At 37.6% G+C, this 25340-nt stretch overlaps 1 protein-coding gene across 2 annotated transcripts; it reads left to right on the forward strand.

The window, feature by feature from the left end:
* The first annotated feature begins 9474 nt into the window (after positions 1 to 9474).
* fd102C (forkhead domain 102C) lies at positions 9475 to 18687 on the forward strand. Of its 2 annotated transcripts, XM_065867420.2 has the most exons (3): positions 9475 to 9706; positions 16596 to 17106; positions 17161 to 18687. In XM_065867420.2, exons 2-3 carry the CDS (start codon positions 16655 to 16657, stop codon positions 18425 to 18427), a joined length of 1719 nt encoding a protein of 572 aa, XP_065723492.1. In that variant the 5' UTR covers positions 9475 to 9706; positions 16596 to 16654; the 3' UTR covers positions 18428 to 18687. The 2 variants fall into 2 exon arrangements, with proteins under 2 accessions (XP_065723492.1, XP_016944003.1); XM_017088514.4 differs by having other exon boundaries at positions 9476 to 9706; positions 16596 to 18687.
* The last annotated feature ends 6653 nt before the right edge of the window (positions 18688 to 25340 follow it).

Below are 25340 nucleotides of genomic sequence, written 5' to 3' on the forward strand. Positions count from 1 at the left end.
CTGTAAAACGTTTATTGATATCGTAAAATCTCCATAAAATCGGGCCACTAATCGAGAGATTACCGTCCATACGAACCATATTTGGACAAAATCCATGGTGAAATAAGTATGTTTTTATTTACAATAGATCTACGTGTTTGGCCTGTAACAGAATTGCGCCTGAAATTTAAATTTCAGTATTGACCAACGTAAGGAGACATGTTATTCCCCTAGGCAGTGCAACTCAAGATATAATTTAAACACGGAGTTTTGGTATCTCCGTTTTCTTTTCTTAAAAAATCTTTAAAAAACGTATCCGTTTAAAATATTTTTGACTTCTTCTTGTTATCTAGGGATTTAATTCTACCAGAAACTACCATCATCCTTCTTGGCGCATTTTGGCTGTAATCTAGTGTTATTCTTATGGGAGGAATATAGTTTTACGATCCGGCTCGTTCCGACTTATTTACATACATACTACCTGCAAAAGGAAAAAGACTTTTGGGAAGGTTGCATCCCGACAGCTTTAAATTTTAGAGTCTAGTTCGCGTAGAAACGGACGGACAGATTATAAGGGAGCGGTGTCACTACTTTCAATTATGTAACGCTACTTCCAATTATATAAGCCAAAATGTGAAAAAATTTTAAACATAGGATTAAATGATTGTATGTATTCACCACAATGTTAAGGAAAACTAGAAATATCGCTTACTCACAATATAAAAGCTCTATCGGACAACTTAAACCGATTTTAATTGAGTACTTATTAAATTATAATAATGTCTTTATGAAGAAGTCGCTTAAAGGGTGTGTATTAAGTAAAGTGTTTGCTATCAAGTGCGTAAATTTGGGGCGTTGAACAGAGTTGTTGAGAAACACCACCATGAATAAAATTCTGCACACCCTCAATGTGAAAACGCAACCAGTTTTATCAGATAATAAACAGGTATCTGGTTTCAATTGTGTCGTTCAAACATCTGTCGCAACCTCCCAATTACAACACCAATTCGAAGCTCATATAACTCAATTATAGCAGTCTTTTCCCAAAAATGAAATCGCGTCAAATTCTTTTCAGTCTGACTTTGATATTACTTTTAACTAAAACAAAAGATAATTAGTTCTCCTTTTTTTTGCTGTTTTTGAAGATTTTTTTAGGTTTGCAACATTGCGAAAAAAGTACAAAGTCAAACCACAATAATTGGATATGGTTAAAGAATAGTAGTTTCGATGGATCGTGTGGAGTTTTGTAATTACAAATACTTCCTTTTTTATTAGGTCAATCGATAGGTATTGACGACAACTTTACATTTCAGTTAACATTTCTTTTATCATGAAAACTGTAGAAGCCACAGTTTTGGGCGGTTGGTTTGTGGGCGAAACTTGGTTTGGTTTGCTTGGTTTGTGAGACAAACCTGCGCTGGTTTCGAAGATAAGGAATCTACATCTAAGATCTCAACTCTGTAGGTCTTATAGTTTCCGAGATCACAGCGTACACACGGACAGACAGTCGGGCAGACGGACATGGCTAGATCAACTAGGCTAGGGATGCTGATCAAGAATAAATATAATTTGCACACTCGTTTCTCGTAAAGTGAAAGTATGATCAACAGGTGGAATAACAGGTAGGAGCAATCGATTCTTGATCAGCACTCGCTACTGAGAGTCGGTAAAGGCGCTCACACCACAACATTTGCCGCGCCAATTGAATTGCACTTGGTAATATCTGGAGGCTTGTTTATTTTGAAACCGGCCAGCTAAGTAGCGGGTATCCGATAGGCGAGGCACTCGATTTTAGCCTCCCTTCTTGTCCTTCCTAGAGAGAGGGGCTTGGGATTTTGAAGCCCATAGCCCACGTGGATACCACACAGCAAGAGTCTGTGTTCATATAGCTTAGCGAGTTTCAATGGCTTCTATTCCCCAATGGGATTTATTGGTTGTAAACGGATTATACGCTCAGAGTACTGCCACACCGGCCTCCGTAGAATTTGCTCCAGCGCCAATGGCGGACCGACACACCCTAGATAGGAATAATTGTTTTGGTAGTCACCAGCCAGCGGCCACCACCCACCCACTTCACTTGTCCGCATTTAAAGTCACCCTGGCCCATCCCACGCTGTACTCAGCAGCGCTGTTCCATTTATTTCATTAGTGTCCTTTCCCTTTCCTCGCATCGCTGATACGCCTTATTGTTGGTGTTATTCTTGCATGACTGATGTCGCTGTTGCTCCGTTACTGTTAAAATTACACATTTTTGTGGTTGCTTCCTGTAGTGCGTGCGTCTTGGGATTAGCTGGCCTTTGTCCTTGTCCCAGACCTGGTTCGGCTGGCTGTTTAAATACCGTTTAACAATTTCCCGTCGGCGAGCAGTGGCAATCTTGTTTGTGCCTTTGAGCTAATAGCAAATGAGCAAGAAAGGCTACACTCGTAGAAATGTCTTTATTTTGGAAGTTCTGAAAAACGCTTCATAAATTTGAGATTGGTTGGTCCCACAAGCATACAAAGGTCGACTCGCTTTATCTTTAGCCTAGCTGTAGTAATCATGTAATGCTGTAGTGTAATGTCAAAAACTAATTAAAACAGGCCAAACGCAATTCAAACCCATAAAACAAACAAGAGAGAACGCCTCGACTCGACTATCAGATACCCGTTACTCAGATTACAAACTTACAAACACTGGCTTAAAGTTCTTGTCAGACTTTTATGTACGACTATCAATTTTGTAAAGTCTTTACTAACAGTTATTATTATTATTAACTTACTTTTGAGTTTAAAAGGAAAATTAAATTTTGATTATTTCAGCTTATAAAATTAAAAAAAAGTCCAACGAAACATTATAAGTTTAATACAAAGAACTCAAACTGTAATTATTATTTCTGATTTTTATTTTTTTATTATTAATCTCAGGCAATTCTCGTTATTGATGAATGAATGATGAACAATTTTTTTTATCACGAATAAAAAAACCTAGCACAAAAACATTTACAGAAATGCCCACTTTTTACCTTTAATTTTAAGTTTTATAAAACAAAACTCACATATAATCGTTATGGGTGTTTTTTATTTTTATCTACTCATCAACATCGATTTTTGTCTGAGTTTTATAATAAAACTCATCAAATAATTCTTACCATTGCCTTATAAAAATTAAACTCACAAAATGAAAGACATGATGGACTTGCATACATTGACCAATTTTGAGCTTATTGGTGTTCCTAATTTATTTAAGACCTTTTAAGGTGCATTATTTTTTAGGTCCCTGCCTTGTACTTTTAGTAGAAGAAATTTTAGGTATTTTTATGAGTGTAGCTCAACTACCCTCATATCCGATTTCGTTGGCAGTAATGTATGTATTTACTTTCCATTGTTAGGTGGGACTTCACAAAATACATTAACTCCTTCGGGACTGGTGATTATCAAACAATTTGCACGCATTATGGATTAATGTTTGACTGGGATCATTCGAATTATCATTCAATAAAGTTGGTATGCAGTTGAAAAAAAAAATAAAAATAAAAACTGTCTTGGCACTAGAAAATAAGTTTCAGAAAAATTGTATTGTTCTTCTGTTTTAATAGATGTACGATGAGTAACTATACTTCCGTAACTTGTACTTTGTACTTAAAATGTATTCTTATATGATTTGTAAAGGTTTGCTAAATTAAGACCATTCTATGTCTCTGGAAACTCGGTTAGTTTTTAGCTTACTGCTTTCATATAAACGATTTCTGTGCCATTTCCAAATATACGGAGTTCTTGGGGCGGATTCGGATGAATTTTGTATTGATGTATTCACGAGTTTTACCAAAACCAATTTAAGACATCTGATATCATATCCTGATTTCGGAAATAACATCTATAGAGTTTTGATTCTACATGCAGATTTTGCAGTGATTTTTATTGTTTACTTTTTCTTTCTCTATTGTTTTAGTGTTTTTTCTAGCCATGTCCGTCCGTCCGCATGAACGCTTACATCTCGAAAACTATAAAAGCTAGAAAGTTGGGATTAGGAATGCAGATTCTAGAGATTCTTGCGCATCGCAAGTTTATTTTAGCAGGGTGCCACGCCCATTCTAACGCCCACAAACGCATATAATGCTAAAACCTGTCTAGCCTCACATTTTTAAACATTTTGTTTATTGGTTTTTATATGGCATTTCGTTCTGATTATAATCAATAAAACTATAAATACCAAATGTCAATTATTCAAATCGGACCATTCATTAAAATTTTATACGCGAATAAAGGAACTGACGCTACGTGAGGTGTTGGCATTGTATATCTTCGAAAAAAAGTGAGATGCACTCTTTTTAGCTAAGTATTGGGTAGCGCTCTTTCCTTTTTTTTTGTAATAAAGCCACGACAATAAAACGCATAATGCAAGTGTTTGTGGAGCCCATACTTAAGAAAATATTTTTTCGTGTATAATCTATTATATTAAATTTGTTTTTTTTTGGGGTTTTTATTTTTTATTGGCGAGCAAAATTTATAGGAAAGTTACAGGATGCCACACACAAACAAATGTTCTTGACTAAACTAGGGCTACTTATATGAAAAGACCTATGATGTTATTTCAACCCCCATTAGACCATAATTTAACAGTTCATTTATCGTAAAAATGTATTTACAAACAAATATTTTGTCTGTGCATATATCACATCATCAAGAATATATAAATACTGTACAAGATCGAGCACTTTTCATTCATAGAGTTACAAATTCGGACAAAAATGGCTACTACCTGTTCAGGTAAACACATCAATTCTCATTTTCTCATTAAGTATTATTAACCCGATTCAATTTTAATTGTTGTACTTTTCCGTAACGTTAATAGAAAGAAAAAATCTGAACGCACCTGCACTTTAATTCAAAGAAAAGATTCTTATCAATTTCCAACAAATTCACACATTTCAATCTACTGTGAGATGGAGTTCGGCGATAGCCAGTGTTAAAGAATATGATAAGTCATACTGGTAGGCAGCGGCCCGATGGCATCGATGCCTTTTTTGTTTCTTTCGATTCCTCCAAAATTACTGGAGTACGAAACGAAACATTAAATATAGCTATTTGGGATATAGTTGTACAAACTTTGACAACATATTTTGGATTTCTTAACACGCTTCTTAGCCGACTGGATAAAAAAATGCCACTAACATTTTTTCGATGGCAAGTATGTGACAGGTAGAAGGAAGCGTTTCCGACCCCATAATGTATATATATTCTTGATCTTATTTTTCGAGTGGTAATCACCCGACTTGGCCAGTTGTTTATCACTTTAAAGTTATAATCTTACTTGCGATGCTGATCAAACACTATATTCAAATGACGCGGCTTTGATGTACCAGTGACTCTACCTTTTAAAATAAAAGAAAGGAAGCTATCTTTGGCACGCCGAAGTTTCTATTCCCTTGCAGTTCGTTCCCGTGGGAGGATTGCATGTACAGAGCTTTCAGATTTTTAGAAAACTAAAAAATAGTCATACTAATTTAATGATAATGTTCCGTTTCCATTTACTACCGTGTATGTGTACCGAAAACGAAATATAACGGTCTATGTATTATTTTGACATTAATTCTTTGATCATTCCTATGGCAGCTATTTGATAAAGTCGTCCGATTTGATTTAAACTTTATTTACATTTGCTTACATTTATTAAACAATATCAAACGGGCATTGTTCCGTTTTTTTCTCTGTGCAGCAAAAGTATGGGCATACGCACATGGCTAGAACTAATTGGCTAGTGATCCTGTATTGATCCTATATTCTGTATTGGGTCACCAGTTACCAACTTTCATATCTGTGTAAAGTTCGACTTTTAAAGATACCACTATTTTTGTTTTATTAAAGAAGAATATTTAAATCAGGTAGGTTATATTGTTTATTTACGTAAACATGTGAGGAAAAGCATCCTTTAAAACCAAAGAACACTTTAAAGTGGTTTCCATGAGGCTGCCATTGTATAGAACCCCATTTAGCTTCATAAAAGATGCCACTATAATCTCATCCGATTTTAAAAAGAAAGTGTAGAATACAAATAATAATAATGATTCGAACAAAATGTTTACTCATAAAGTCCTTCGGTCCTAGAAAGATGAGATGGTAGTATTGAATGACAAAGGGGGATTATTTGGCAAATCTTAATCGCATTGCTGGCAATCTTTCAAAGTGGTTGTGCATCCGCCAGTCCCACAAAGGTGACAAGTTTTACTAGGAGTCGACAAGATTAAGATTTTAACAATGTGCATACGGGCTTGCAGTCCTTCAACCGGGATTAGGTAGATTTAAAATAATACAATTGTTGAAATACCAGTGCATTTAGGGATCTTCTGGAGTAAACTTGAAGTTCTTTCCAGAGAACGGCCAAAAAACAAAACATCCAGCTAAGGCAGAGTGCCACTAATATTCTGGGTCGAAAACTCGCCATGTAGTAAATTTCTTCTTTTGTCCTGTTAGATACATTAAATTAAATTAATAATTACTTAAAAACTGAAACGTAAAAGCTTTGGTGTTGTGTTAATCATGTGAGCAGACTAGCGCGACAATTTTACAAAAAGAAGTTCTCTTTTCCTTAAGGGTAGTATCCACTTGAATCTTGAATCTTCAAGCCCATAACAAGTGAAACACTTAACTAAGGACATTTATAGAACAAATTTTAAAGGGAAATAAGATTTGAAAGTCAATAGTTTTTTGGTCGCCTTAAGGGAGCCGGAATTGTAAATTCATGGACTGCTAATCCAATTTTAAATTTTAATGTTTAAAGGGGTGATTGATAAAAATCATAAAATTTTCCGAAAAAATAATGGATATGGATATGGAATATTCATTTTCAATGTCAAACTAATTTAAAACAATACTGTAGTTTACGGTCTTGACGGTCTCAACGGACCGCCATTCTTAAGAATTTAAATAATACTGGTAATCAAATTTGTAAAGTAAAACTGTATAATACTATTATACAATACTTTTTAAAAAAATGTTCGGTATTTTGCGTTTTTTTTCAATGATATTGAAGAAAATAGTAATGCTATTGTAATGCTATTGAAACTACGAATTTATTAACAAAGTAATCAATTGGGAACAGCTCTGGTAGTCGTCTTCGCACGCTGTACTGTCGTTCACAGAGAGCAGCAAAATACCTCAAAGGCTCATTGCAGTATATATATTTTATGAAATGATAAAAATAAACTACAGTTTTAACAAGAAAAGATAGATTTAACTATCAAGCTGTTAAAGCAAAATTATTGTCACGAGTTAACAGCTAATAATTTTTTTTTAACACGCAGGTCTAATAATAATATGGTTTTATGTACATCCTTGGCTGGTATTTTAGGTCATAAGTCCTAAAATTAGATTAGGTTAGATTAAAAGCTATCGCGTTGAACCTCACCCAAAAGTAGTCTTTTTGTTGCAGTTAGTATATACTATATGACGTATCATTTCTGTGTTGATAAATGAAGACCGATATAGGTCTTTATTACGGACCTCTACCAGATTCTACAGAGTAGATCCCAACATTTTAGATGTTTTATTTTTCGATATCTCAGCGTTCATACGGACGCACTATAGGCTAAGTGACCTTGAGTTTAAGTAAAATATATTTATTTCTGCAAAAATGCGTGTCCATGCCTTTTTGAAAAAAAATTGTGGTCTAAAATATTTTTTTTAAATTATTAGAATCAAAATTATTCATACACAAATTCTTAGAACTAGGCTTTAAATTCGAATTTAAGAAAAAGTGCGCAAAAGTGCACTTTAAGATTACATTGATATGAACAAGAGTGTAACAGTTGTTGCACTGTTGTGTAATCTTTAATGTGAAACTAGATGAAACTTACTTTATATCTGTGTTCAAAGTTGAGTATTTATTTTTATTTAAAGATTAAAGCGGTAAAAAAACACTCAATTGCTAAGAAAATGTGTTATATATATATATATACTCGAAATTCACAAACAAATAGTTGAATTATTTTGTTACGATGTCATCAAACATGTTTTGTTAAAACCGTTCTAAACAGTTATTTAACTTTCAATTATTGATCCACTTGCGTAACGATTTTTGAAAAATGGATTTATGGCCACGTAAGTGGTCATTCAGCCTATAGTTTGACGGACAGACGGACTTGGCTAGATCGACTCGGCTCGTAATCCAAGTCAAGAATAAATAACTTCAGAGGGTCTAAGAACCTTCTTTTTACCTTAAACATATTTTCCAACGCAATATACGCTTTTACTCTAGGAGTGACGGCTGTTATTAATATTTTTGTTCGGTGCGGCTTTCATCTTTAGATAAATTTAATCATGTTATTGATTTTTGATTCCTTTTAAAAAACTGTGAATAATCAACTTTATAGACAAAATATGGTTAAGGACTGGATTAAACTTCCTTCGGTGAGTAATTATTAACAATAGTATATATACGTATATGGGAAATATCCAAAGACATCGTTTATAGGAAAGTCTTGCAGAATTGTAAACCACAAAAAAACGGGCCATAACCTCTACCTCTATGGTGGTGTGGAGATGAGGAATGCTTTAAATTTAGTTTAAGTAGCAAAGATAAAAGCATGTCAAAAGTATAGGGTTATACAGCGATCTATTTACGAAATTTCCGCTGGCGAAGCTGCGGGCGACCTTACTAGCATATTTATATTTTTTGAAGCGTTAGTTGTTGTGCTCCAGTAAAACTATTTCTTTTGTAAAGAAACGGTATGCTGAAGAATTTATGGTTCAGGTTTTCTTATTTTGAGATAGTTTAATTTCCTATCTTCAGCAATATATACAATAATTTGGAAAGAAAAAGGTTTAGGCCGAAGTATCCTGAAGGCATCTTTGGTTGTGGTTGCTAAAGACGATTGCGCTATAACAAAACACGATTCTTAACTTAATTTAGGGACAATAATAATAAATACCGGTGACCTTTTATTCTTATATGAGCGCGTAAACCTCATAAAATCATTAGTTCTGCATGTGCTCCGTTTTTTTTGTTTTATTAGCGTGTTTTGAAAAAACAAATTCATTTAAAAGAAATCCCGTATATAAGCAATCTGATGGCGCTTTTATTGATTACCCATAATGTAAATTCGCTGTTCCTCAATCTATACATGTGAAAACAATTCACATAAACTTACTTGGATGTATATCAGCTCTGTATATACTGCAGTGCCTACAATGGGAATTAAAACTTACTGCAAGTAGTTCATGATTTCCTTCCCTGATCGGAAGTGCGAGTGCTAGAACAAGATAGGTGTAGGTGTATCGCTTTGTTCGTGCCCCTCCGAACTTTCAAAATGCCTAACAGAGACAGCGCTAATGCCATGAATAGACTGAAGAGGACAGGCCACAGAACACCGATTACATCTGGATGCCACCCTGCGCGCCGGGGTTGTTTGGGCCAATGGGAAACGGCAATCCAAGGCGAGGCGTGGCCTGCAAGACACTCGCACTGCTTGCACCCTTATGGCCAAGCCCTCAGCCATTTTGGACGGACTCAGACCTAATTCGAACACCGCGTCGACCGCACGTTCCTGATTTCCGTCAACATTTGCCCATGATACTGTAAATAAAATATTTACAACACAAGTATTGTTAAGCTTGTGCGCCCGACAAAGAAACCTGTGCTTAAAGTGTTATGTGTTGTTTATGTGTAACTTGTTCGATAAACGGTTACCTACTTAGTGACAGTGAATAATAACAATAATAATAATATGGACAAGTTTTTGGCCTATAAAATGTAAGTTCGACAGGAAATAGTTAATTTAGGTTAAAACCTAAAACCTTTTCCAAAAAATCTAAATATTTCTATTGAAGTACTTCTTTTGAAAGCGCCCCCTAACTATATTGCTTACACAGCAGATTCCGATGGACTTAGAATGAAACAAGAAAGTACGCTATAGCTAAGTGCTTTGACCACCAGATACCCGTTGCTCAGTTAAAGGGAGTGTGACGGAGATGAATATATGCCAGCGGCAAGCGATCGTTTTCGATTTCGCGAACTAGCTCTTCCTGGCGTTGAAAACTTAGACTGCTCATAACTTTTTAGTGAATGTTCCGATTTAATTAATTTTGGGCATTTAGATGGCTCTTTTAATAAACGAAACAAAATCACATTTACACTTTTACATATATATGTATATATAGTTATGTATCTATAAAAATGTACAACACTACTTAAAATAGTTGTATATGTATTTGTTTTTGCTTTATTTACTCCTTAATCGTTTAACTACTGTTAACATAGTAACGTTCACGTGACATGTCTGTTTTGTTATTGCAATAGTTAATAGTTGAATTACTACAAAAAAGTACCCTAACGAAAAACCTTCCACGCAAAAGTCGCTTATAATTCACATCTGGGTCTAGCGTTCCGTGCACTAGGACTCGCAATTCATTGTCTATATTATATATATTTACAAAAACAAGTAGTTCGCTAAATATATTTTATGGGTTAGATAATTACGAAAATAGTCGATCTAGCCATGTCCGACTGTCCGTATGAACGCTGAGACATCAAAAAACTACATAAGCTCATAAAGATTGTAGATATTCTTAAGCAGCGTAAGTTTGTTTTATCGATGTGCCAAAATCGCCCATGAGGCTATAGCATTATATAATGCTCACTTTTTTTAGATTTTGTAAAAGTGTAAATGCGATTTTTAGTACCCATCTACATGTCAATATTTAAATTATTTAAATTTAAACATTCATTAAAAAGTTTTAAGCAAGGAAAGGAATATACTACTAGGTGGTGTGGTGTGCAGTCTCGGAAACAGATGTTTTTTGCGTGAATATCTCCATATCTCCCGCACTCCCTTTAGCTAGGCAATGGGTATATGATAGTCGAGGCCATCAACCATTGCGTTCTCTCTTGTTTACAGTACAACAACTATTCTTTATCGTAACTCTTACGTTAACACAAACGTTAACACAAAATTATGCGATTGCAACATTCTAGACTTTATAGAGCGAATACATTATACACTTTTACGTTACGAATAACGTAGTTTATTTTTTATTCCAAGACTTGTTTTTATTTTTATACCCGTTACTCGTAGAGTAAAGGAGTGTATTGTATTCGGGGAATAGTATGTAACAGCTAGAAGGAAGTGTCTCCGACCTCAAGAAGTATATATATTCTTGATCAGCATCAATAGCCGAGTCGATCTAGCCATGTCCGTCTGTCCGACTGCCTGTCTGTCTGTCCGTCCGTATGGATGCTGAGATCTCGGAAACTATAAAAGCCAGTTTTTATGGTAGAAAAATATTTTAACTGAAATAACCATATGTTGAGATCGCGGATAGGATGCAATAAGCTCAAGAATTTACATGAAAAATAGCAAATTTATAGCTTTTATTCTTATGCAGGTAGTATATAAGTCGGAACCAGCCGGATTGGACAACTATATCTTATAGCTCCCATAGGAATAACTGGAAAAATTTTTTTTTTTTAATTATATATTTGGTGTTTTTTAACATATAACCTCCTAACGAAAATAATATGAAACAAATTAGAGCTTCGGTGTTTTTTGACATATTGTCTTATACTATTGGGAATATCATTTATTGTATATTTAAGTTTAATAATTATAGCTGCAAGGGTATACAAACTTCGGCTTGTTGAAGCTAACTTCCTTTCTTGTTTAAATCAATATTTGACTAATGAAATTAATACTTTTTATAATTTTCCACATTTGGCGTACGCGGAATGCAACCGAAAATCTCGAGTAGATCAAAATAAATTCATTTCTAGCGCACCGTCGATTAAAGCATTCTACTGTGCATTTGTTTAATTTTTATATTGAGTTGATTCAGTTTTAGAACGACGTTTTCCTAGCAACCTTTTTTACTAACACCTCTACCAGTTCTGCCTGGACAGATATAGTTTGAAAACTTCAGTTTTATCAATTAGCTGTTTTTGTAGATTTGTCATTTTTTTCTCAGCTTTTTTTTGGTAATAACATGTGTGCCGCACCTCATAATTTGCTATCGGATTTTTCCACAGATATACCAATCACCGTAAACATTGAATTACTTAAAGCTGAGGAGTACTCTTACTACATATATCATTCAAAACAAATAAAAACTGCACATCACTTCAAAAGTGGCGTTAAGAGGAGCACTTATTAACATAAACTCCGAAGATCATTATTGTGTTGAGCATTGGTCAGGCCGTAGGCCGCACAGTAAGATACAAAGACGGTCGTAATAAAACCCTATTTTACGTTACAGTCGTTAGCCATACATAGATAGTCCGATCACAACGTGGGATAAGCAGTCGAAAGGTATTCTTACTTTCTTTAAATGAACAAAAATGAAGTGGGGTAGAAAAAAATTAGTTAAGTAGTAGATCGGGACATTTTTATACCCTTGCAGAGGGTATAATGATTTCACTCAGAAGTTTGCAACACAATAAAGGAGAAGTTTCCGACCCCATAAAGTATATATATTCTTGATTACCATCACAAGACGAGTCGAGCTAGCCATGTCCGTCTGTCTGTCCGCAGTTTTAAAGCTATCGGGATAAACCCTTCCTAAAAGTCTTATATATATTGCAGGTAGTAATAAGTATGAACGAGCGCGATCGGCCAACAATATCCTATAGCTCCCGCAGGAATCATAAACAAATATTTCTTTAAGAATTATAGCTTCGTTTTTTTCTCTCTTCTACCCTTAGGAATATCGTTCTTTTAATGTTTCAGAATTTCAAATAAAATGTTAATAAAATCGGACGACTTCATCAAATAGCTGCCATAGGAACGATCAGATAATTAATGTCTTAATAATACAAAGGGTGTAATATTTTGATTTCGGCAAACATACACGTTAGTAAATTTAAATAAAACAACAAATAATATTTTTGGTATTAGTTCTTGTTTTCTAAAAATCGGAACGCTTTGCACTTTCAATTCTCCCACGGGAACGACCTGCAAGGGTATAGAAACGTGCCGAAGTTAACTTTCTTTCTTGTTTTGACTAGTTTTGTTACACTGTGGTGGAGTTTAAGAGTTATAAAGTTATCGGGTCTTCTCGGTTTTTTTGCGTTTCAACAACCACCGTATTCGCCAGATTTGGCTCCGTATGCCTTGTTGCTATTCTGAAGACTTAAGAGACCACTCCGGTGAACGCGTTTCGAGTCGGTTGAGGAGATAAAATCGGAGAATGCGCTGATGGCTATACCGGGAAGGGACTATTTGGTATGTTTCGAGGACTGGAAAAATATTTTATCGAGAGGGGATTATTTAAAAGTGGATAAGGTAGAAGGGAAAATAAAAATTTTCACTTTACAAACAAATTTACCTTACTTTTTTCGCACAGTAGTAGGTGTTGCATAAGCAACTAAAGGTGAGCAAAATTGGTCTTTGGTTTGTTAGGTGTTTTTTTGGACTATTGTCGGTGATCTATCACTAGAGAATCTGACGTAGCACTCGAGTAGGGATTGGATTTATTTATTTATTTATTTTTTGTTTGAACGCATTCCAACCCCAAATAACTCGTCTGGAAGTGACGAACACATATGCCTCAGAAAAAGCAGCTTATATATGCTTAATGGTTTAATAAATATTGGTGTCGTGATATTTTGTGCCAATTTTAAACTGAAGAGAGCGAATGGGAGATGGAGATATGAAAGCAGCAAAGGATTTTTCCGAAAAAAAAACTATTTTAAAGAGCAAATCCATGAGAGATGGATAAGTAACTACTTTAAATAGTAAAGTTATATCTTTTATAGTTACAAAAGTACACCCAGAAAAATTTAGATCGAAAAAACCGAGATCGTTTCTTCTAAGTTCGAGACTTTTGTCTTCTCACTTTTTCTTTTCGATATTGAGCGAAAGCTATGTCGGTTTTATTATTCCGAATAAAAAGCAATCTCGGTTTTGTTGTTGTTAAAAGAGGAAGTGAGAATAAGACGTTGAAAAAATGAAAGTGAGAGGAGAGAGATACGGATTTATCGGGAAAGTATCGAAGTTAGCTGCGACCCTGAGTCGCAAAGTGTGCGGTTAGTTGATGAGTGAAATAAAAAGTGACGAAAAATTAAAGGACCTGCTCCGCGAGTACAGCATCATAAAGGCCCGAAATAAAAGGAACTACATTTATAAGTTATCCCATATTGTGAAACCATTCCTCCAAATGAAGGCCCTTAGGCTGAAATATGTATAACTTGAAAAAAATTGCATTTTTATTTAAGAATGGAGTCTGGGGACAAGAACATTTTATGCTTAAATCCGAAAACCATTCATCTCGAAATCAAGATCGATTCGATGTTTAAACCGAGAACATAAACCGATCTGGTCTCACTTTTCAGAACGAAAATCGAATCGAGAACGGTTATTTCTCTGAGTGTGATGGGTATAACAAGTATTATCTTCACTTAGCTCAAAATTGGCGAGAAATATCTCGACATCAGTATTTATTAAGCCATTAACCATGTATTCTTTTGTACGACAAATTGATTACATTTTAGAATTCGGCAAACTTATGATTACGTAATATAAGGGCAACCCCTAAAGTGTGGGGTCGTTATTGGTAATCTATGAAAGCTTTCCTATTTGTCAGATATATGAACAATAATCACCATAAAAAGGTGTAAACACATAAAAAAAGAAACATGATTGAAACATGAATTACCATTTAAAAACAAGAGAAAACGCTTTAGTCTATGGCCACGACTATTAGATACCCGTTACTTAGATAGAGGTAATCCGAGGAAGATTCCACACTTTATTTGCTTATAACTTTTTTAATATTTCGGTTTGAACAAAATCTCATTTACACGTTTACAAAATATTACAAAATGTGGACGCTAGACATGTTTTAGCGTTATGGGCGTGGCACCCTGCTGAATGCGTAGATGGGTGATGAAATAAATTTGGACTTCGCAAGCAGCTAGATCTGCATGCCTAACCCCAACTTTCTAGCGCAAATAGTTTCTGAAATATCAGACTTCATTCGGACGGACGAACAGAAAGACAGACGGACATGGCTAATTCGAATCGGCTAGTGATCCTGTTCAAGAATATAGACACAAAAAAATATTCTTTGAGTGTCAACTTAATAAGTGTGGGTAAAAAGACACTACACCTAAAATTAAATTTTTGGGATCAATTTGAGCCCAAATAAGTTTCAATTATACATTATAAAACGCTTCCATCTACCTGTTACATACTTTCCGATGAATCAAATATACCTTTTTACTCTGTGAGTAACGAGGATAACATTTATAGACAAAAACAAGGAAGAACGCTATAGTCGAGTGCCTCGACTATCAAATACCCGTTACTCAGCTAAAGGGATCAAAGGGAAATGGAGACATGCAAGCAGCAAAGCGAGATTAAAATACGCCACCTACCGGCGGGAGACAGATTTAAGCGTTATGGGCGTTAGAGTGGGCGTGTCAAATTTTTTGGATCAATCGATAGGTATTGGCGAGACCAATGAATTTCAGTTAAAATTTTGTATCTAGCATGAAAACTGTGGGCTTCACAGGTTTGGGTGGTTTGTGGGCGTTAGAGTAGGCGTGGCAAACTTTGTTTTGGGTCAATCGATAGGTATTGATGAGAACAATACACTTCAGTTAAAATTTTTATTCTAGCATCAAAACTGTGGGAGCCACAGTTTTGGGCGGTTTGTGGTCGTAAGAGTGGGCGTGGCACATTGCTGAAACAAACTTGCGCTGCGTAAGAAGCTCAGGAATCTGCACGCCAAATCTCAATAGCCTAGCTCTTATAGTTTCCGAGATCTCAGCGTTCATCCGGACAGACAGACGGACAGGCGGACATGGCTAGATCGACTCGGCTAGTGATCCTGATCAAGAATATATACACTTTATGGGGTCGGAAACGCTTCCTTCTGTCTGTTACATACTTTCCGACGAATCTAGTATACCCTTTTACTCTACGAGTAACGGGTATAATGAACATCTCAGGCTATATCGTGGTAAAAATATTATTTTAACTGTTTATAAAGCAAATTTTTTACCATTTCGAATAAACATACATTTTAATTGACCCGCGAAGGGAATCGATATGTCTTTCGCGCGGTTATTCGATCTGCAAGCAAATTTTATTTTTAGAATTCTATAGTACTTGGATTCTATAGTACAATGGACTAATTTTAAGGAAATAATTGTGAATTTTTGTGTATTTAAGAATAGTGGTCGCTTGCATATTTCCATCTCCCTCACACTCCCTTTAGCGGGTATCTTATAGTTAAGACACTAGAGTCTAGTGACTAGACTATAGCGAAACATTTGTTTTATTTCTTGACCCTTCTACCAAAATATACTTTCGTCAACTTCTAGTCCGTTGCTAAAATTTTAAAGGGTCCCAAAAATTGATCATCCAAATTAACTTCAATGTTTAAACTTTGAGCATAAAAAGAAATATTGTTATTTCTGATTGTAAGGGCTGTATGATCTAACTTAACTTAAAAATTAAAAATATTTTCATCAAACTCTACATACAAAAGTAGAATGTAGTGACTTCTTATGGTGTTCAAGTAAGCGAAAAATACGGCTGCTCAGTGCTTTAGAATATTTGTCAGTTATACTTGTTACTCAAAATTGTCTTGTTTCAAACATAACTAAGTAATGTTAATCAGAATGGTTTTTATTTTATTTTAAACAGGTTCGATGATCTCCTTTGATGGGGCAAAGACCATTGTAGTCTGGCTGTAAGGAAAGGAAATGGCTCACTCTGACTTGGGTGCTTCGCAGGCGACTACGGCCGACCAGGATCAAGGGACCACATCAAACAACGGTCATGGGCCTAAGCAAACTGTGCCCAGCATCTATCCTCTTGGAACCCCGAGAAATCCGCAAGCTCAAGCCACGACGATGGCTCTGGAGCAATATCGCCTGCAGCTGTACAACTACGCCCTTAATATTGAACGATTTCGATGCCCCCAATACGGAGGCACCGGAGGCGCCGGCGCCGGCGCAAATGCTCCATGGCTGCACCTAAGTCCTTACGGACCCCATGCATCAGGCAATATTCCTGCAGTAAACCGAATGGCCGCGCTCTCAACCATTTCACTTTTCCCCCAAACGCAACGCATATTCCAACCCGAGGAGCCTAAGCCGCAACACAGCTACATTGGCCTCATAGCCATGGCCATTTTGAGCTCAACTGAGATGAAGTTGGTCCTGTCAGACATTTACCAATATATTTTGGATAATTATCCGTATTTTAGAAGCCGCGGTCCGGGGTGGAGGAACTCCATCAGACATAATCTCTCACTGAATGATTGTTTTATCAAATCTGGTCGCAGTGCCAACGGCAAGGGGCACTACTGGGCAATACACCCAGCCAACATGGATGATTTTCGAAAAGGCGATTTCAGACGTCGTAAGGCTCAGCGTAAAGTCCGAAAGCATATGGGTCTGTCGGTGGATGATGCCAGCACTGACTCGCCCAGCCCGCCGCCCTTGGATCTCACAACCCCACCTCCGCCCAACTCCCAGTCCGCAGTGCAACTGTCGTCCCTGGGTTATCCCTACCACCATCAGTATTTAGGCCAGTTCCTTAATCGGAGCTCAGCACCCGGCCTGTCACAGTACTCCTGTGCTGATCCGGCCATAGTGATGCAACGACAACAGGCCAACCATCTGGATCAGGTGATCCAACCAGCCCAAGTCCAGCAGCAACATGGCCAGCATCAGCACATTGCATATATCAACTCTACCACGACAACGACCATTGCAAACATGTTTTCGCAGACACGGAAGCGTCAGTTCGACGTGGCCTCGCTACTGGCACCCGATGTCCAGATCGTTGATATTGTCTCTGAAGATCAAGAGTCCTCAGCCAGGCCAGCGACCACGGCGAGGACTACGACTCAAACGCATCACACAGTCATTACCAAGCAAACTATACACCGCGAAGTGGTTTTGGGATTGGAACAACCTGTGACTGATGCCGACATTGACACTGATATCGATGTTGAAGTTAACGTTGATGTGGTAGAAGAAAGTATTAATCCCGATCCCGATTCTTATCCGGAGACGGACGACCAAGAAAATCGCGGAGGAACCATGAAGCAAATATTTTCCGTTGAGGACAATAACTCGTACCTAAGCGATGGCAGGCTGTCTTCATTTGATGCCGACCCCGATCACGATCCCGAAGACCTTGAACAGCACAACTACTCAATTTCCAGCTCGGCAGCAAGGTCCTTGGGCAGTAGTAGTAGCCAACACGAGGAGTCTAGCTCACTAGAGGAATGTCCACTGGCAGAGTCCACTGCAGGGCCCCCAACTGCCGCGAGGCCGTCCACCCTGGCAGTAGCCATTCCAAATGCATATATTGAACTCAACCATGTTGATCCGCACATGCTAAGTAGGTACTACGGGTCATACATGGCCGCAGCTGCGCGAAGAGCTAGTATAGAGGCGTCGAAAACAACAAGGCCATCTTCTATCACGCCACCACCAAAAATCGAAATAGTCTCACAGAAGTAATAGACCATAATATATTCTATTGCAACGTAATCAACAAAATATTTTCAAAGATGTGGAAAGCCAATGTCTAAATACTTAATACAAACTGACGACCCACCCTGCAATACAAATACATACCTAAATCTTTAATTATCAAATAGGGTTCTTTCAATGTAGTTTTATATTTTAACAAGCATTAATAAATGTTAAACTATTGTTAAACTTCGTAGATGTCAAAATAAATTAGGTGACTTAATACAATCCAGTATACTGTAAACTCACTCATCTCGATAATAAAACAATAAATCCCAATTTTCAGAATGGCCCCAGTTGTAGTCACTCACAGTATATTTTGAACTACTCGCCAAGGTATACATATATCGGATGCAGCCCTGTTCAAGGCAGGTTGTATTTGTTTTTTGGTAAGGTCCTCCCAAGCAGCTGCCAGAAGAACGCGGTTGCCCCTTTTAGATATGTCGGAAAAGCGCAAGAATATGCTAAATGAAATAATAAAATAAATGTTTAAAATTAATTAATAAATCAAGAGAGAACTCTGTAGTCGATGCCATCGACTGTCAAATACCCCTTATTCAGCTAAGGGGAGTGCGAGGGAAATGGGGAATTGCTTAAACTTTAACCAAATTGCATTTACACTTTTACAAATTCTTGAAACATGTAGGTGCTAGACAGGTTTAACCGTGGGCGTTAGAGTGGGCGTGGCACCCTGCATAAGCTCACTTGCGCTGTCCAAGAAGCTCAAGAATCTACATGCCAAGTCCCAACTTTATAGCTTTTATAGTTTCCGAGATCTTTGCGTTCATACGGACGGACAGATAGGCGGTCAGACGGTCATGGCTAGATCGACTCGGCTAGTGTTCCAGATCCTTCTACTTCTCGACAAATCTAGTATACCCTTTAAGTCTATGAGAAACGGGTATAAAAAATACGGAAATTATTCAAAGACGCCTGCTAAATAAAAAAAGGTAGAATATGCCAAAGTTCCATTTGTTATTTTTTTAATTTTTTCTTTTGTCATTTCTGTGTTATTAATTTTGCCAAATTGGTTGGTGGTGATGCTCATAATCTTGAGACATACCCGCAAATAACAGCATACAATTTTTTTTGGAAATAAGCCTCCTTATCTAATTCCCACAATTTGGTCCTATTCGGTTTGGCCATTGTGACGTCATGGCCTCCACAACTTTCTGTCTCGCTCTCTGGCATATGGAATTAGCCAAGCCGTTTAGTGCGACCGCATACTAATAAAATACCACATGTATTCACATCGACGAAAACCGCGAGCTAACCACAGGACTAAGCGAGAGGCAAATAAGCGACTAACGCTTTTCGTCGGGTCTGTTTTTCAGCGCGGTACTCAGATGTACCAGCTTTAGCGTGTGAATTTCGACGAACGCCTTTAGCCGCGGCCCAAAGAATAAGAAATGTAATCTTTGGCGGTGTTCGTGCAAGGGCGATGTGGAAACTATAAATTAAAAATGGGAGGAAAACCCCAAAATCGACTGCAAGAGGTCAGTGCAGATGAAATAGTTTGCCTAATCCAAGCTGTGGCCCTTCATTGTAAGATTTCACCGACAGGAAGCAATACCACAACAGGGCAAATCCGCAGAATAGTTGCAGTGCTGGAGGATATCCGCTAGGGAATCCCAGTGGGAAGGAACATGCCGAGTGGGACTTCGCTCCCTACGTGGACATCCTGCCGGGCGCGTCCTCGCAAAGAAAGTAAGATCTGACCAAAAGAATTTTGTTGCGGTCCACCAGTAATACGATCTCCGACGACCTCTCCATTGGGACTGCGGATACCACCACCACCAGCTACTTGGCAGCTTAAGCGGAGCTGGAGGACGCGCTGGCTTCTATAAGGAGGAGGAAAATAGGGCGCCCGCTAAGGAACAGTTGGAGAAGCCATAGCCAGCCATTGCCAGGATGCTGGGCTACTTTCTGCTGCATCAGCGGATCAACCCGGTTCCCCCAATCCGGCTCCCACTTCCGCAAGGTCCAATATGCCCATTGAGACTCGGAGCTGGACAGCGGTAGCGCGGGAAAGAAGCTTTAAGCTACTAAATTACATAAATAAAAACAATCGTTTGACATTCCATTTATTTTAATTTTAGTTCTTTGTGCACCAGCAGACACTTCTATTTTAAATTGCTCTATTGATTTGATTTCCGTTTAACTGTTGTTTAAGCCAGCTGCTTGACAGTAAGACCATGCATTGCGAGTGAACCTCGAAAACTTCGGTCACAGTACAAAGAACAGGATTTTTCGACTAGTGAAACTCTTAGCCGATCTGAGTACTAGGCTGAAACGTGGGAATAATAAAATAAGACTTCTGAAAACAAGATATGCGTCCGTGTGTATATGTATGAATTTGTGTGTGTGTATACATTGGCTTTTCCAGCTGTCGGAGGTAAAATGAAATTCGTTTAAATGTAAATTCTTTATAAATCCCACTGATATACTACTTTTCCTTCAAAGGACAAAGTAGTTTTAAATTACAAACTAATTTTGTCATTCTCAAATTGAAATTGGTCGTCTTCTCCTTTCACCTTTCTTCTGCATTATCTTAACTAACTTATAAAGGTACAACTAAAAAAAATGACAAGTAGCTCCAGCAGCAAAAACGGCTTGACATACAGTTGCGGCAACAAAAATAGCACCAATGTGTAGGAAATTCTTTGTGCTACAAAATGGTATTTTCTGCAATATTTGTAATCTGTTTGTAAGGGTAAGTAGGGTTACATATCTTTTAACTAAAATAAAAGTGGTTACGCCCACAGTGCGGATGGTTTTTAAAACTTCGACACATTTATGAAAAAAGTAGCAAAATTATGCGGCAACATAAAAAGCACTATTAACAGTTTTCGGTATAAAACATCATTTGCTCAGATTTTTGCCTGTTTTTCGTTTTGTTGTATTAAGAACAAGTACTACTAAGTGAATTGGTAAAATAATGAATAAAATAGTGTTCCCAATGGGTCATTAGGCGCTCTGTAATGATAAAAATAGAAGGACATTCAAAAAGCTAATTTATAAAGGCAATGCAAAAGATAAGTTAAGTTGAATCGTCGAATTCTTTAAAATAATGGTTAGTAGTTACCTAAAACAAGAACACAACACAGTGCGAAAGCCGAAATGACCCCATAACTGTTAAAAAGTCATGTGCATGAATGCAAGTAGGTCTCGTTTAAGCCGCCTATCAAGTTGAATTTTTTTTTAATATTTGTAAGTACATAAAATGTTGGACATAATGTAGATAAACAAAAATTGTGCGCTTGACGTACAAAAAAAAATCTCCCTAGACTGCAGAGCATGGGTGAATTTGAAGGACGAGTCTTAAAAAAGGCCCATAATTAAAGGGAAGCTCTTTTATGGTCTGGCGGCTGAAAGTTGCTTATGTTTAGATGAAAAAGACTTAAAATTCACATCAGATAACCTTCAAATCCAAAATTGAGTCCCCAATTCACATTTGCAAAGAATAATATCGGCATATTCTCGTACTATAATAATGGTACCATATCATAATCTAAACCCATATCGTATCAACATGTTCACTTTAATAGCTCAGAAATTATGATGCAATTTTATTCGTAATACAAAATTAATTTGTTTTGGAATTATAAACCAAAACAAGGAAGAACGCTATAGTCGAGTACCTCGACTATACCCGTTACTCAGCTAAAGTAACCAAAGGGAAATGGAGATATTCAAGCAGCAAAGCGAGATTGAAATGCGCCACCTACCGGCGGTATACAGATTTAAGCGTTATGGGCGTTAGAGTGGGCGTGGCAAATTTTTTTTAGATCAATCAATAGGCATTGACGAGACCAATACATTTCAGTTATAATTTTTTATCTAGCATGAAAATTGTGGGCGCCACAGGTTTGGGCGGTTTGTGGGCATTAGAGTGGGCGTGGCATATTCGCGTAACAAACTTGCGCTGGGTATAAGGCTACGGAATCTAAATCTGAGAGCCCAATTCTCTATAATTGATCGTTTCCGAGATATCCACGTTCATACTTACGATTTTTTGAAGTTTGTGGGTGATTTGTGGGCGTTAAAGTGGGCGTGGCAAATTTTTTTTAGGTCATTAAAACTGTAGGAGCCACAGTTTTGGGCGGTTTGTGGGCGTTAGAGTGGGCGTGGCACTCTGTTGAAACAAACTTGCGCTGCGCAGGAATCTCAGGAATCTGCACGCCAAATCTCAATAGCCTTGCTCTTATAGTTTCCGAGATCTCAGCGTTCATACGGACAAACTAGATCGACTCGGCTAGTGATCCTGATCAAGAATATATATACTTTATGGGGTCGAAAACGCTTCCTTCTGCCTGTTACATACTTTCCGACGAGTCTAGTATACCCTTTTACTCTACGAGTAACGGGTATACAAAATTTTCAAATCTCGGTATTTTTGAGGTTTTTAAGCCTTTTCTTCGAGTGGTGCTATTTTTGTTGCCGCATAACCTTGCTACTTTTTTGATAAATGTATCGAAGTTTTAAAAGCCATCCGCATTGTGGGCGTAACCACTTTTATTTTAGTTAAAAGATATGTAACCCTACTTACCCTTACAAACAGAATAAAAATATTGCAAAAAACAAGGGAGAACGCTATAGTCGAGTACCTCGACTATCAGATACCCGTTACTCAGCTAAATGGAGATATGCAAGCAGCAAAGCGAGATTAAAATGCGCCACCTACCGGCGGTATACAGATTAAAGCGTTATGGGCGTTAGAGTGGGCGTGGCAATCGATAGGTATTGACGAGACCAATACATTTCAGTTAAAAATTTTTATCTAGCATGAAAATTGTGGGCGTCACAGGGTTTTGCGGTTTGTGGGCGTTAAAGTGGGCGTGGCAAACTTTTTTTTGGGTCAATCGATAGGTATTGATGAGAACATTACATTTCAGTTAAAATTTTCTATCTAGCATCAAAACTGTAGGAGCCACAGTTTTGGGCGGTTTGTGGGCTTTAGAGTGGGCGTGGCAGTCTACTGAAACAAACTTGCGCTGCGTAGGAAGCTCAGGAATCTGCACGCCAAATCTCAATATCCTAGCTCCCATAGTTTCCGAGATCTCAGCGTTCATCCGGACAGACGGACAGACGGACAGACGGACATGGCTAGATCGACTCGGCTAGTGATCCTGATCAAGAATATATATACTTTATGGGGTCGGAAACGCTTCCTTCTGCCTGTTACATACTTTCCGACGAATCTAGTATACCCTTTTACTCTACGAGTAACGGGTATAATGACCATTCTGTTGCACAAAGAAGAATTACATACACATTGGTGCTATTTTTGTTGCCGCAGCTGTAAAAGTCTAAAAAACAAGGGAAAACGCTTTAGTCGACAGCCTTGTCTATCAAATACCCGTTACTCAGCTAACAAACATGACGTTTTGTGTGGATACTCCCAGCAATTACCTTATATTCTATATTTTAAAACAAGAGAAAGCGCTATAGTCGACGGCCCTGACTATCAGATACCCGTTACTGGCCTTACACAAAAGCGCCACCTATCGTGCATTCCTATCGGCTGCTTAAGAGATTTCACTAACACGCCACATAACGTGAAGCCTAGGTGGCGATAGTGAATCCCCACCAATCCGCTATTACAACCATTTTAATGAATTTTCCGATTTGAAACATTTTTAGACAGATTTTAGCCGGTACACACTCCCGACAAAACGAATCACTTTCCTCGAGACAAAAAATATGTTAATGCAACGTAACATAGCTGTAACAGATAATAGCCGAGACGTCGACCTTAGCCATGATTCGAAAGCTGATACACCAACCTTGTCAGTGTACTAAATAATATCAAAGCGAATTAAGGACTTTCTGGCAGTAATATTGATTCTTATTCAACAGCAAAACGAGATTGTACTGCGCCACCTACCCGCGATCTCAACATAAGGTTGTGTAGGCGGCACACACATTTTAAGTATATAAAATTACGAATAAATTTTATAACAATCGGTGATGGTGATTTGTAGATGGCGTGTAGGTAAGCTGTGACATTTGAAAAGACTTTTATAGATGGCGTAACTTTAAAGCTTTTATCAGAATCGCAACCCGATTAGATTAAAAAGTTATGAGCAATTCAAGTATTCGCCGCTAGGTGGAGCAGTTTGTAATAACAATCGATTCGATAAATAATAAAGGGTATAAAAAGAACAAGTTCGACTCCAGCAAAAAATATTTTTAATATCAGAATTTAGTGTGAACTACATTCGAAATCGGACGGCTGTATCATATAGTTTCGATAGGGACGCAACGATCTGCAAGGGTATATAAAGTTCGGTTTGCCGAATCTGCCTTTCTTGCTCATACTTTTAAGCCAATTTCTACTCAAAGACCCAAAATGCAGACCTGGAGACAACACAAACCACTCGATTCGATCGGACCATCGAGGCAAACTTTCAGTTTTGAAAAATAAAATAAAATTTTACTTTCATTCTATCATTAAAAAACATAATTTTTGGCAAAAAAGTCGAAAAACCCACTGTTCATTGAAGAGAAACAAACTGTATTGAATTCGCATGGCAGTGGCTGTAAAACTGGTCATGCGCGTGAATGCCAAACTGTTTGCGGGGCGTGGGTGCGTGGGTGAAAACTGCGCGGCGATTGGCCGAATCGTTGGCCGCCGCCTTTTAAGGTGCCTCTCTTGGAAAGAGAACTCTCGTCTAGCTAAGAGAACGAGTGCAACGCAGCTCCGGTGAGTGCGTCGCGTCGCTCACTCTCGCTCTCTCGCAGCGCGCTGCTTTTCGGAGAGCAAGGAGCAGAAATCTTTTATCTCGCTCTTTTACTGACACTTACGTTGTTGCTGTCTCCCTTTTAACTGGCTTACGGTGGCTTACGTTTGCTTACGTTTGCCGACACGTACGTTACGAGCCATCGCGGGAAACTGACG

Source organism: Drosophila suzukii, chromosome 4, assembly GCF_043229965.1.
Source record: "Drosophila suzukii chromosome 4, CBGP_Dsuzu_IsoJpt1.0, whole genome shotgun sequence".
Lineage (NCBI taxonomy): Eukaryota > Metazoa > Arthropoda > Insecta > Diptera > Drosophilidae > Drosophila > Drosophila suzukii.

Coding starts and splice junctions, on each gene's coding strand:
- fd102C (XM_017088514.4), top strand. CDS start 16,655: ATGGCTCACTCTGACTTGGGTGCTTCGCAGGCGACTACGGCCGACCAG.